The sequence below is a fragment of the Protopterus annectens genome, chromosome 10.part0, assembly GCF_019279795.1.
Source record: "Protopterus annectens isolate FY-2018-M chromosome 10.part0, PAN1.0, whole genome shotgun sequence".
Classification (NCBI taxonomy): Eukaryota; Metazoa; Chordata; order Ceratodontiformes; family Protopteridae; genus Protopterus; species Protopterus annectens.
The window spans coordinates 544,885,295-544,897,830 of NC_056744.1; the positions used below are offsets into that span (position 1 = coordinate 544,885,295).

Consider the following 12,536-nt stretch of genomic DNA (forward strand, 5'->3'; position numbering starts at 1 on the left):
ATTTGTGTAGGATTCAGCAGTCATACCTCTATTGTCCGTCTGCATGGGTGTCGTGAAGTTTGCCACTTCTGTCTTAAGAAATGTGGTTGTCTTTACTATCTGCTGCAATTCTGTTTTCACAGCTAGCTTTAGTGGATTTGATGAGAGATCTCAACTTTTTGTTGAGGCTGATAAGGGAGTTTTTCCATCTTGGTGCTTCACTTTATTCTGCATCAGTTTCCTCCTTCTGTTGTAGAGTTTGTGAACTCTGTGAGAATTCCAAGTATTTCTTTTCTTGAGACTTCTAAGTGGGAGAAACATTTTTAGTTTTGTCTCTTTTTCTAAGGGTTGACTTCTGCCCTCATGCAGCAGGATGGGTTGGAACCCTATCAGATCTCAGTCAAAGTGCCAAGCACATCTTCCTTCATGAGGGTTTAAAGAATGCTCTCAAGTCCGTTTGAAATGATCATCCTTGGTTCCCCCTTCTCAACCATATAGGTATGAGCAGCCTTGTTGGCCATGTGAGAATCAGACACCATACTGGTCTCCGGCAAAGTCATGGTCACGGGTGTCTGAAAAGAAGTCAGACATACCATGGAATCCTGCAGCATCTTAACAGGTGCATCCTATCTGACTGGGAAGCAAATGGTTAAGGCCTAGATTTCCTGAACGTCTTTTTTGCTGTAAGTGCGCCATCTGAGGCCAAGGATTCCATAATATTGGTCTGTGTGATTTGTTGAGTTTCTAAGTATGTATTTAAAGAAAGTCTAGTATGAAGGGTTTTTGAACAAATGATTGGCATATCTGACAATATTTGTAATCCTGTTCAGCCACTAGGCAAAATAGGGATTGGGAGTGGAGGTCCTTATAAGCATCTGCCTACCACAGCCACACTTTCCCCTTCTTAGCTTACATTAACAAATCTTTAAGAGAAAAACTACAAGAAAAAGAAGTTTCCTTAATGGGGCACTGATCTGAATAAGTGTAGACAATGGGTTTAGTCAACAACAACATGGAAAACAGACCAACAGGTGTGAGATCATGTATTTGGACTAGCAGCAAGACAGTCTGAGGATCTTATGATCCTGTATCCACTTATGTAGCCCTACGCCTACTGGCTTAGGTCATACACTGGACGTAGACATGTATGGAAGTGGAAGGTTTTGGCTTTGGTACACCATCAGGACCCCAGGTTACTTCAGAGACTTAACACATGAGAACTGAAATACTGCAACAGTCATCTAAGTGAGTTCATCAGTCCTACACTGCTGAAAGCTGTTAAATAGTACTTTCAGGCAATATCACTGCTGGTGAAATGCTGGAAACAACTAAACATGATGATGGGATGAACAAATAAAGTATTTTTTTCCTTTTGTTTTAAAAAATGTTGCCTTTTAACATAAACATTAAACATTACCCTGTTCTCCTTCAGCAAAAAAAGCAACACACAGCATCACTTGCAAAGTAAGGAGTGTACAATATCAGTTTATTATTCATTCCAAACAATATGAATTTTCTTTTCCAACAGATATTTAAAACATTACTGATCTGCATGGTAGCTAAAATGGGCTTTGCACATCTCCCATCTCAACATAAACTGTTTTAAGTTGTGTATAATATTCAATTGTGACTTGTCCGTTTTCTCTTCCAATGCCTGTGAAATGGAAAACAATGAAAGCTGGATTATCAATAAATTCATTATAAGTGCAAATCAGCTCAATATCTTGTATTTTTAAAGAAAACAAAATGAAACAAAAAAAAAAAAATCTACTAGACAAAAATAATTATTTCCTAAATTTACAAAATCGACACCAAAACAACCCCCAAAAACTCTGGGCAGGGTTAAATACATTACTCCACCCTGGCAAACCTATTACACAAACACCAACCACTGTAAGTGACAGCACTGACATTCCAGAAGCATTTAATACATTTTTCATAGAAACCATTTCAAAAGTAGTTCATCAACAACCTACAACATCTACTACCAGAAACTCTAAGCTTGCTAGCAGTAACAAAACCACCTTCCAGTTCCAACCTATTCCCAATAATTATGCAAAAAAATGTTAGCTAAACTCAAACCAACTACCCTAGCTGCTGACAGCATTCCTGCCGAATACCTTTAAATGGCTGCTAATGAGATAGACTACCCAATATCAATTCGTCTCAACAGAACAATAACAGAAAGCAAAATTACAACAATCTGGAAAACAGCATATGTCATCCTACTACATAAAAGTGGCATATGCACGGACCTTACCAACTATTGCCCTATTGCCATATTATCTCCACTAGCTAAAATATTGGAAAAATGTATTCACCATCAACATATGCAATACCTACTTAAAAAAACAACTTCTCACTCCTAGCCAACATGGGTTTAGACCAGCCCATAGTACAACAACTGCCCTCCTCTCCTTCACTAACCTCAACAACCAAAACAGGAACTTAGGCAAACTAACATCAGCCATATTTTTAGACCTATCAAAAGCCTTCGACATGGTAAACCATTCCAAACTTCTTGAGTCCCTCTCAGACCTTGGACTATCCAATCACTCACTAGCCTAGTTTCAGAATTACCTACTAGGCAGACAGCAGGCAGTCAGGTGGGATAACAAACTATCTACACTGCTTCTTATTATAACTGAAGTCCCACAAGGGTCAATTTTAGGCCCTCTACTATTCTCCATCTTCATTAATGATCTCAACAGCATCACTCAAGATGCAACTGTCATACAATATGCTGACAACTCGTAATTAGTCTGTTCAGCCAGCAACCCTCTGACACTCCTCTCCATCACCCAACAAGTCTTCAAAACCACTGAAGCTTAGTTTCTCAGTAAAAATCTGTTACTGAACCCTAAAAAGACCAAAGTAATAATTTTTAAACCAAACCAATCCAACTTAGAGGCAGATACTTTCAGTATTATGTCTGGGATGGAACCATTATCTCCCCAGACTCCAACACAAAACTACTAGGAGTGACCATTGACAACAAACTGACGTTTGACCTTCACATAAATCAAAATATCAAAAATATACACAAAAAACGTGGCTGCTTGTATAAAAATAAAACATAGCTAACTCAACAGACTAAAATTACCATGGCTCAAACTCTGCTCCTATCCACAGATGCTGCTCCCATCTTCACCATCCTATCCAAAACTGAAATCACAAAACTAGACACCTGTTACAATCGAATTGCCAGATTTGCCACAGATGCTCCTTACCATTCCCTCCATTGCCACTCACTGCTTCAACTAAATTGGCTTGAACTTCCAAATCTCATTACCTTCCTTCAACTAGTCTTTGCTTAGAAACTCCTACTATATCCTGAAAACATACCAGCACTATCTAATTTGCTTAAATTACAAGAAAAACCCAGACAACTATGCTCTAGTGACAAAACATTAATCAAAATGACCAAATCCAACAACTCAGCAGGTGATTCCCTATTTCCTAACTGCACAGGTAAAATCTGGAACTCACAGTCCCCTGCTATTATCCCAGCAAAATCAAGCATTAAATTTAAACAACTGCTAAAAGAACACTTTATTATCAAAAGACAATGACCACGCCTTCCTCCAGGCTGACCCTCTATACCTGTTTCCACTGCTCAGCAAATGCTCTATCAACCTCCTCATAGTAACCAACTTCATCTACTAGCAGTCTTACTATGCTAACTTCATCTACTAGCAGTCTTACTATGCTACCTTCATCTACTAGCAGTCTTACTAGGCTACCTTCATCTACTAGCAGTCTTACTATGCTAACTTCATCTACTAGCAGTCTTACTATGCTCTAAACAACCTTATTCTACTCTTTGTACTCCCTGTCTAATGCCACCATACGCAAAATACAATTCTTGGTAAATTATGCATATTCCTTGGTAAATTATGCATATTCCTGTTTATAATATCACTGGTCAAGTAAATATTACTGTGCATTAAGCTAACATGTCCTTCTACTACATTTATATTCCAAAAATGTTTTTCTTTCTCTGTAGGCTAAATTTTTTTTGTATTTGGTCTTTGTATATGTTAAATGACTTAGTTGTACATTAACAAACTGTAGAGCTTTTCTCCCCGGGCCTTCGTTGAAAATGGACATGCATCCAGTCAGAGTCTCCCAGTCAACAAATGTAAAATAAATAAAATAAAATAAAACAGTCAAGATGGCCCTTAGCATTAAATGCCTTTGTCTTAACAGCTATCTGTGTAAATAAAGTGTTAGGATCATTTATGTATCAGGTGACTGGATAATTTTAGTGCTACATGGTATGCACCCATGAGGTCCCCTTCCTATGGACATCTTTGTGGTCATCTTACATAACTAAATTAACCAGGAAGGAGGCATGCACCCAGAAAACTATGAGAAAATGATCTGTGAAATACCAACTTTGATCCAATTAAAACATTTTCTGAGGGATGTTATACCAACCAGAAGGATGCTTTGGCTAATCCAAGTATTCACAACACCCTGCACTCACTGAATACCTGTTGCTGTCAATTGTCTTGAATAAGTAGAAGCCATTTATCAAAATACAGAAAAGTGAGTCTAGGTCATATATGAGCTACCCTTGTATTGCATCAAAACAGCCAATTAAGAACTCACCACAGCAGATTTTTAAGATACCCCTTTCATTGGGTTGAAATGCCGAGTGTCACTGAAGAATATACCACTCACTGATGCATCCTTCAGGACTCCTGTACCAAATGGTATTTAAATGAAGTAACATAGAAGATTATAAACATTTTTATCTTTTACTTTGTTCTTTACAAAACAGAAGCTGGGCACTGTAAGGAAGAAGAAAAATCACATATCTGAAAGATAGGGGAGATGAGACAGCAGCTTTGTACTTTAATGCAAGAGGTTTTCCAGTTCAATTCTTGGCTGGGCTGCCTTCTATGTGGAGTCTGCATGTTGTCCCTGTGATCACATGAGTTTCCTCCACATGCTCCAGTTTCCTCCCACATTCCAAAGACATGCAGTAGGTGGATTGGACATTCTAAATTGGCCATAGGTGCAAGTGTGTGTGAGTGAGTGGTACGGATGAAATATAGTGGCAGGGCAAGCCACCCGGCAGTGTAAACCTTGGCTTGATATGATTGTCACTGCTGAAGTGACACCCCGACCCCATGTGCAAAAATGGGAAAAGGGTTGAGGATGGATGGATGGATCCCCAGACCACCAAATGGAGTTTTACTGTTACTGATATCATACAGGAAATGTCTCTTTTCTTGTTTGAAACATCTCAGTGATTAGATCACACTATAAAAACAATGTCATGCAGTTACCACATACACCAAGAACAGGTGTGAACCTGTATATAGAAGGGGTGAAACAGAATGCTTGGTGGTACAGTACAGCTTAAACCTGTACACAAACGGCAGGCACTGGCACTCATCAACAATAGATAATGGATGTGAATAACACTATTCTAGACAGCAGCAGCTCAGATATCATTTGCTGAAAAAGGTTACAGAAAAAATGTCTCTGTGCAGTTGATAATTGCCTCATTTAAAAGTCATCCACAGTAAAATGTAAATATTTATCTGTTTGGAGAAACACAGTTTGGAAATAAACCTTCTTGTTCTGTCCCTGTGTAAAGTAAAACACTGAAAATACAGAATATTATTCCCTTTAGAGATGTATGCTCCAAGAAAGATACCAAATAATACACACATTAGTTTAGGGTAGCACAGAAACTAGCCTCCTGCTGAGGAAGTACATGAATTTTCATTTATGGTTCCATTAAACCTTTTTAAGGTTCATCGTTTCATAAGTTCATAGGTATGTACTAGGCTATTGTCCCTAGGGCCTATATAAGCCCAGCCAAAAAGGTACCCTGGCTTTCGCCACCCGAGAAAATTATTTTCTTGTGCCCCTGTTGAGCAGAGCCCCAGAAGTGATCCCTGGGGTGAATTTCCTATTTCCCATCCAATCATCAAGATTTTTCTTGAAGAGTGCTAATGAGGAGCTTTGCTTAATATAGATAGGTAATTTGTTCCATAGTATGGGAAGTCTCTGGGACAGGAATCTATCCCTCCAGCATGTTCTGTTTATTGTGGTGACAAGGTTTAGGTTCCAAGAGAGTGTAGCTCGGAGGGATTGGGATTTCTTTAAGAGTCGCATATCCAACAGCTCTGGGTTTGACATAGGTTTGTATGTTAGACAGAGATCACCTCTGAGTAGGCGATATGCTACAGAGTAAAGCTGGAGTTTTTTGAGACGGTCTGCGTAGGGCATCAGTTTGAGGCCGGTAATTCTCTTTGTGAGGTATTTCTGCGGCCTTTCCAGCTGTTGTAGATGTCTTGTGAGGTACATACCAAAAGGGGTGTTGTACTCTATAATGGGTCTAATGAGTGACGAGTAGAGGGGAACAATGACCTCTTTTTTCCTAGATGAGAAACATTTTGTGATGAGGTGTGCCATGTAGAAGGATTTCCTGACTACTATGGCGATGTGATTATCAAAGGAGAGACTACTGTTCACCTGTTTCCCAAGGTCTATTATCACACTTTTGGTGTTAAGTAGACTACCACCTATGTGGTAGCTCATGGGTGCAGAGTTTTATAACCAAAGGGGATGACTGCACTTCTTGGCATTGAGCTTGAAGTCATGGCTTTGACACCAGGCATCTGTCTCAGTGAGGCCCTTTTGTAGGATGTCCACATCGTTCAGAGTTTTGATTATGGCTCCTAGTTTGCAGTCATCTTTCTGTGTTAGCCTGTACTTCAGAAAAGTAGATACCAAACAGGAGAGGACCCAGGACTGAACCCTGTGGTAGTCCAGTTGTCACTTGTCTGAAGTCAGATTTGGAGTCTGCTACTTTCACAGTGTGGAAAGAGATAAACAGGCATGCTGGAGGTGCAAGTGCAAAATGTACTGATAACTCTTTCTTTCTATCTTCTATGGTGTGTGTGTGTGTGTGTGTGTGTGTGTGTGTGTGTGTGTGTGTGTGTGTGCATGGATGTGTGTTGGGGGGGGGTTGCCTATTATGACCATTCATCAGAACGATGTCAAAGATTAAAATACACATTAACACATTATATTTCATCATACAAAAGGGAAGGGAAAGTGATAATGGTTAAGATCTTAATCTCACATACAAAGCACAGTGTTTGATTCTGACCACTGATTACTGGCTAATCCTGTAATAGTCTGCAGACTGATAGTTTAATATACATTAGTCACTGATCCTTTTAAAGTGATAGTTAAACTCCTGAGTATGACATCTGAGTATTAGGCTGTAAAAATGGCACCTGGCAAACAGACTGTTGGAGTGATTATAATTAAGTTTAACCGTTTCTATTTTGCATGTCATTTTTTATATCCTGAGATATGGCCAAAGTCCTTTATTTTTTCAAGAGCCTGGGGCAATTTGAGTTCAGGGTTAATGAAATACAAGATCAGATCACATAGACCAAGTTGGAAAATTTTAGTTTTTCATCTGGGAAATAGAAGAAAACAAAAACTGATTGTGAGGGTGTTCCAAACACAAACAAAATAGGGAGGGGGAATAACCCTGCCCCGTTCCCTTTATGAGCATGATAGGCAACAATGGTCATGAGTCGATCTTGATCCCTATGGATGAATAATTACACAAAGAAATGGTTAATCTAGACAACATTTATGGGAATCCCATCAGTTCTAATGATGTTTTTAGGAAAGCCTAATTCACTCTATCAAATACTTTTTTTTATTTTTAACACAGTGCAGCTCAGACATTGCTGTCCATTTGCCATAAATGCTCTCACATTTCTCAAGTGGCAGACAGACTCTGCATCCTCCATTTTTTCACCATGTGGGTGAACAGTAAAAAAGTAACTGAGATAAAAAATCCTCACAAAAGGAATAATGTTCAAAACTTAAAATATAAACAGGCTTGAAATATGAATATACTTGGGTTCCAGTTAGGACTGGCATTAAAGCATCAACTGCAGGCAAAAATGTCATGCAACAGTAGTGGGGACAAAATTTTGGAGGCATAGAAATGTGATATTAGGGAGTAGCTCAGTCATACGAGGACTGTTATGCCCAATTTCACAAATGCCATCAGCAAAAGCACATGTACATTATTTACATTGTAACATCACAAAACTGGAATCACAAATATATTATTTTATGGACTAGAGCTGGTATGCTATATAAAATGTATACTTTAGCCCCAAGTAATTCACAGACATGGTGATATAATCAGGTAAGCCCCTGCATGCTGTCTTTCCTAAATATGTACGCACAGTACCTGATGGATGAAACAGCTATGCAAATTGCCCCCCACTCACACATAGAACAATACCCCTGAATCATAAATCAAGCAACAACTGAACACTAATTGTCCCTATCAACATAAATTATGGAGCCAGAACCTCATACCAATAACTTACATCTGGATCTAAAACACATTGATCCTCCTGTTGCTTTGATATGCTGTTTAGCATTACAGGCCTGAGTGTAACATCAATGCAAAGAGTAAAATAAATGAACAAAACTTTTTGTGGCAGCAAGCTACAACTAGTAATAAAGTCAGTGCCCTGTGGTGCAGTCTAAACTACTAACTTAACCACAACTTTGGTATTACAAGGTTTCTGTATCCTCATCTATGATGCAGTCATGCTTCTGCCAACTGGATTCTTTCATTACTAAATCTGGTAATTACGCTCTGCCCAGTTACTGGCAATGAGATAAAAATTATGATTTTTTTTCCCTATGACTGTGGAGGACTGAAGAACAGCACTTGATAATAAGCTAGATTTGATAGATAATCAACTCAGTACACACATTTTTAAACAGCCCATGACAGACTTGGATAGCTTATTTATCTGTATTTATTTTATTTCCAGTTTAATGACCGGGGAAGTCCACTGGGCCCAGGGAGCCCATTTTCAGTGGAGCCCTGGGTAGAAAAGCTCCAACTACAGCAAACATTACAATATAGAAAACACAGCAAAATATGAATAGAATATTTACAGTAGATAAATATAATTACTAATATTTACATATCAAAGAATAGTATTTACAAAATTGTTCTGAGAAGGGCAGTTGTTGTTGTTAGATTCTAGAAAATGTTATGTCTGAATGACCTTGTTATAAGAACTAACAGTAACAATCTAGGGAGTAGTTAGTGATTGTTAAAGAAAGGTATTATAAGAAAGTGTAAAATAAGCTTAGAAACAGAATTTAAAGGAGCGATGACAGGTTGGTAGGATGCAAGTACATTTACGATTAGAAAGAAAGGAGTGAAGTTGGGTTTTAAAGTTTTCTATGTTCAGCAAAGATCTTAGGGAGGGAGGGAGAGAATTCCATTTTTTGGCTAAGGAGAAGGAGAGGAGTAGTTGTCCTGCTAGACGGTTAGGTTTAGAGGCAGTGATTAAGTTTTGGTGGGCAGACCTAAGAGTTCTATTAGGGGTATAAGGGAGAAGGATATTTGTAAGGGCAGGGCATTTAGATGAGTTAAAGATTAATCTATGAGCTGTTATGAGCTGGAGGTAATTCAGATAGTTTGGAAATTCTAGCCAATGCAGAGAGTGAAGGGCAAGGCAATGGTGTGAGGACTGTTTAGATTTAGTGGCAAATTTGGAAATTTTGTTATAGCAAATTTCTAATTTGGAAGTTATGGATGCAGATAGATTGGTTAGAAGAGGTGTGCCGTACATTAGAGAGGGCAGGAGGAAAGTGGATGCGAGGGTATGTCTAGTATGGGGAGATAGGTAGCGATTGTTCCTATATAGCATCCCTAGTTTTTGATGTTTTTTTTTTTTTTATGTTTTGGAGAATATGGTTGTTAGATTTCAGTTGCTCATCGATGGTGACGCCTAGTAATTTAGCATGGGGGACAATTTCAGTAGGTGAGTTGTTTTGGCTTACCACTTTGAAAGAAGTTTTGTCAAAAGGGAATGATTTTGATGGTACGAAGATTAGTATTTTGGATTTGTTTGCATTTAGGCAGAGACGATTTTGGTGCATTCAGGCCTCGGTGGTTGAGAAGGCAGACTGCATCTTTGTTAAGAGTTCGGGGAGATTAGTGGCAGAGCAGACTAAAGTTGAGTCATATGCAAATTGAATTATGTTTACATTGGGTATATCAGAGTGAAATGTGTTGATGAAGATGTTAAACAACATAGGACCTAGGATGGATCCCTGTGGAACGTTGGTAGGGGCAAGTAGAAAGGGAGAGATGCCCTTTTTCCATTTTACAGCTTGGGATCTGTCAGTCAGGTAGCTTGAGAACTAGGAGATGGAATTTTGGGAGAGATTTAGGTTAGAAAGATGAGTGAGTAGATGAGTATGGGAAATGGTATGAAATACTTTGGAGAGATCCAGGAGAACAGTGGAAACTTTTTCCACCTGAATCTCGGGCATGATTGACTGTGTCTAGGAATGAGATCAGAGCTGTTATAGTGCTATGCCCAGGACAGAAACCATGTTGGGTTGGGGTGAGGAGTTGGTTTTGAGTTAGGAAAGCCATGAGCTGGATATGTATGCATTTTGCTAGGATTTTTGAGATGGGGAGAGTAATGCTATAGGGCGGAAATTAGAGATGGCATAGTTTTTCCTGCCTTTGTGAAGAAGTAGAGTATAGGCTTTACGCCAGAGTTTGGGGACATAAGATTTTTGTTTAGATCTGTTTATTAAGATGCTAATAGGGAAAGCAATCCCATCAGCAGCAGCTTTGAGGAAAATTGAAAGCATATTGTCAGGGGCGTTAGAGCACGGTTTTAGTTTTGGATATGGGTTTGAGGTTGAAAGTAGGGGGGGAGTTAGGGTTGGAGGGTGTGGAAGTGGAAGCAGAGGTGGAAGTGCTAGAGGTGGGATTATTATTGGGAAAGGTTTTGGTGAGTTCATAGATGGTGTCGATAAAGAAAGAGTTGAATAATGAGGCTAATTCTTGGTCTGATTTACTGGAGTCAGGGCAGGGATTATTTTTGGTGCTGGGGTTGAGAAGGGTATTTATATAGTTCCAGAACTGTCTAGGTTTTTTGGCATGAGTGGACTGGAGTTTGATGTAATAAGATTTTTTGTCACTAATATGTTTTTTCACAAGGTTATGGAGCTGTTTGTTATTGAAGGAGGGTGTTAGGAGTTTATTTTTTTGATACTGCTTCCAGTGTTTGTCTCGTTGGAGCATTAGCTGTTTGGTGTTTTTGGTTAGCCATAGGGCGGTACTGGTTTTTATTCATTTTGTGAGTATTGGTGCTATGGTATTTAAAGTATTTAGAAAAGAAGAGTTGAAATGGTCATCGGTATGGTCGATAGGTAGAGTTTTTAGGATGTTCCAGCTGATTTGTTTGAGAGAATTTGAGAAAGCGCAATGGTCAAAATTACTTAGGTTGTGAGTGTGTATGTAGTGATGGTGGGGGAGGAGAGAGTTGAGCGCAGGGCAAATGCCAGGAAGTGGTCACTAATGGAGTTGGGAATGGTACTAGAGTTAGTAATTTTATTAGGGTGAAGACTAGGATCCAATCAAGGGTAGTACCTAGAGATTTATTTTTATTGGGTCTGGTTATTGAGTGAATTATTTGGCTGAAGTTAAAGAGGTTGATAGATTGGGTAGGAGTAGTGTTATTGATATCTGCCCAGTTTATGTTTACGTCACCAAGTATATAAGTTTTGTTATTTATATTGGTTGAGGCCCATAAGAGGATGTCTTCAAGGATTGGAATATTGTTCCCAGGTGGGATATATAGTGTGATGATTCAGAGACTTTTATGTTTATTCATTTTTAGTAGGCAAGCTACTAGTTCAGCATTATCAAATTGAGGGATATTCTTTGGGTAGGGAATTATGCAGAGTAACTTGGAGTAGATTAGTGCAACTCCTCCACCTTTTTTATTTGTTCAATCATTTCTAAGGGCTTGAAAGTCAGGGGGTAGAATTTCAGAGTCAGAGATGTAGGGTTTGAGCCACGTTTCAGAGATGGCTACAATGTCTGGTTAGCTTTGGTTTAACCATGCTTGAAACAGGGATGATTTTTTACAAAGACTTTGGGCATTCGGAGTAAACAGTTTGAGAGATTTGTGGGAGGAGGGATGACTAGATGGAGATGGGTTCATGTCTTGAGGTGAGTTAGGTCCAGGGTTTGGGTGAACATTGCCTGCTAAGTGAAGGATGCTAAGGGGAGATAGAACAGTTGGCTTGGGTTTTATTTTATTTAATAAGGGGAAGTGTAATAGAAATTTGGACATATGTGGTTTTGTTATTGTTGGCATGATTTGTAGCTTAAAGAGGTGAAGAAAGTTGGTTTGAATTAAGGAGGGTAATATTGAGTGAGAGTATGATGTAGGAGGGTGGAAGTGGGTATTGTAGTGAAGGGTGTGGGTAGAAGGAGTGAAGATGAGGGGGAAATGGAGTGTAGAATAGGAGGTGGCATGGTATAAGGGTATTGAAAGTATCAAAGAGGTTAGGGGTGGGAGTGGGTTAGAAAGAGTAGGGGAGACATGGGACTGGGTTGGTAAAAGTAGTAATTAATAGTTAAAGGGTGAATGTATGGGAGAAATGGGGTGGTTGGAAAGAGTGCGGAAGTGTCAGTGTGTGTAATGTGTGATGGGACTGAG

At 39.1% G+C, this 12,536-nt stretch overlaps 1 protein-coding gene across 1 annotated transcript in view; it reads right to left on the reverse strand.

The window, feature by feature from the left end:
• Window positions 1–1,448: 1,448 nt before the first annotated feature.
• Window positions 1,449–12,536, reverse strand: part of LOC122813217 (4-trimethylaminobutyraldehyde dehydrogenase-like) — a 325,358-nt gene continuing 314,270 nt past the window's right edge. Inside the window, exon 12 of the mRNA XM_044085402.1 lies at window positions 1,449–1,633. Within this exon, the coding sequence (XP_043941337.1) occupies window positions 1,539–1,633 (95 nt within the window). The 3' untranslated portion in view covers window positions 1,449–1,538. The remainder of the gene's footprint in view (window positions 1,634–12,536) is intronic.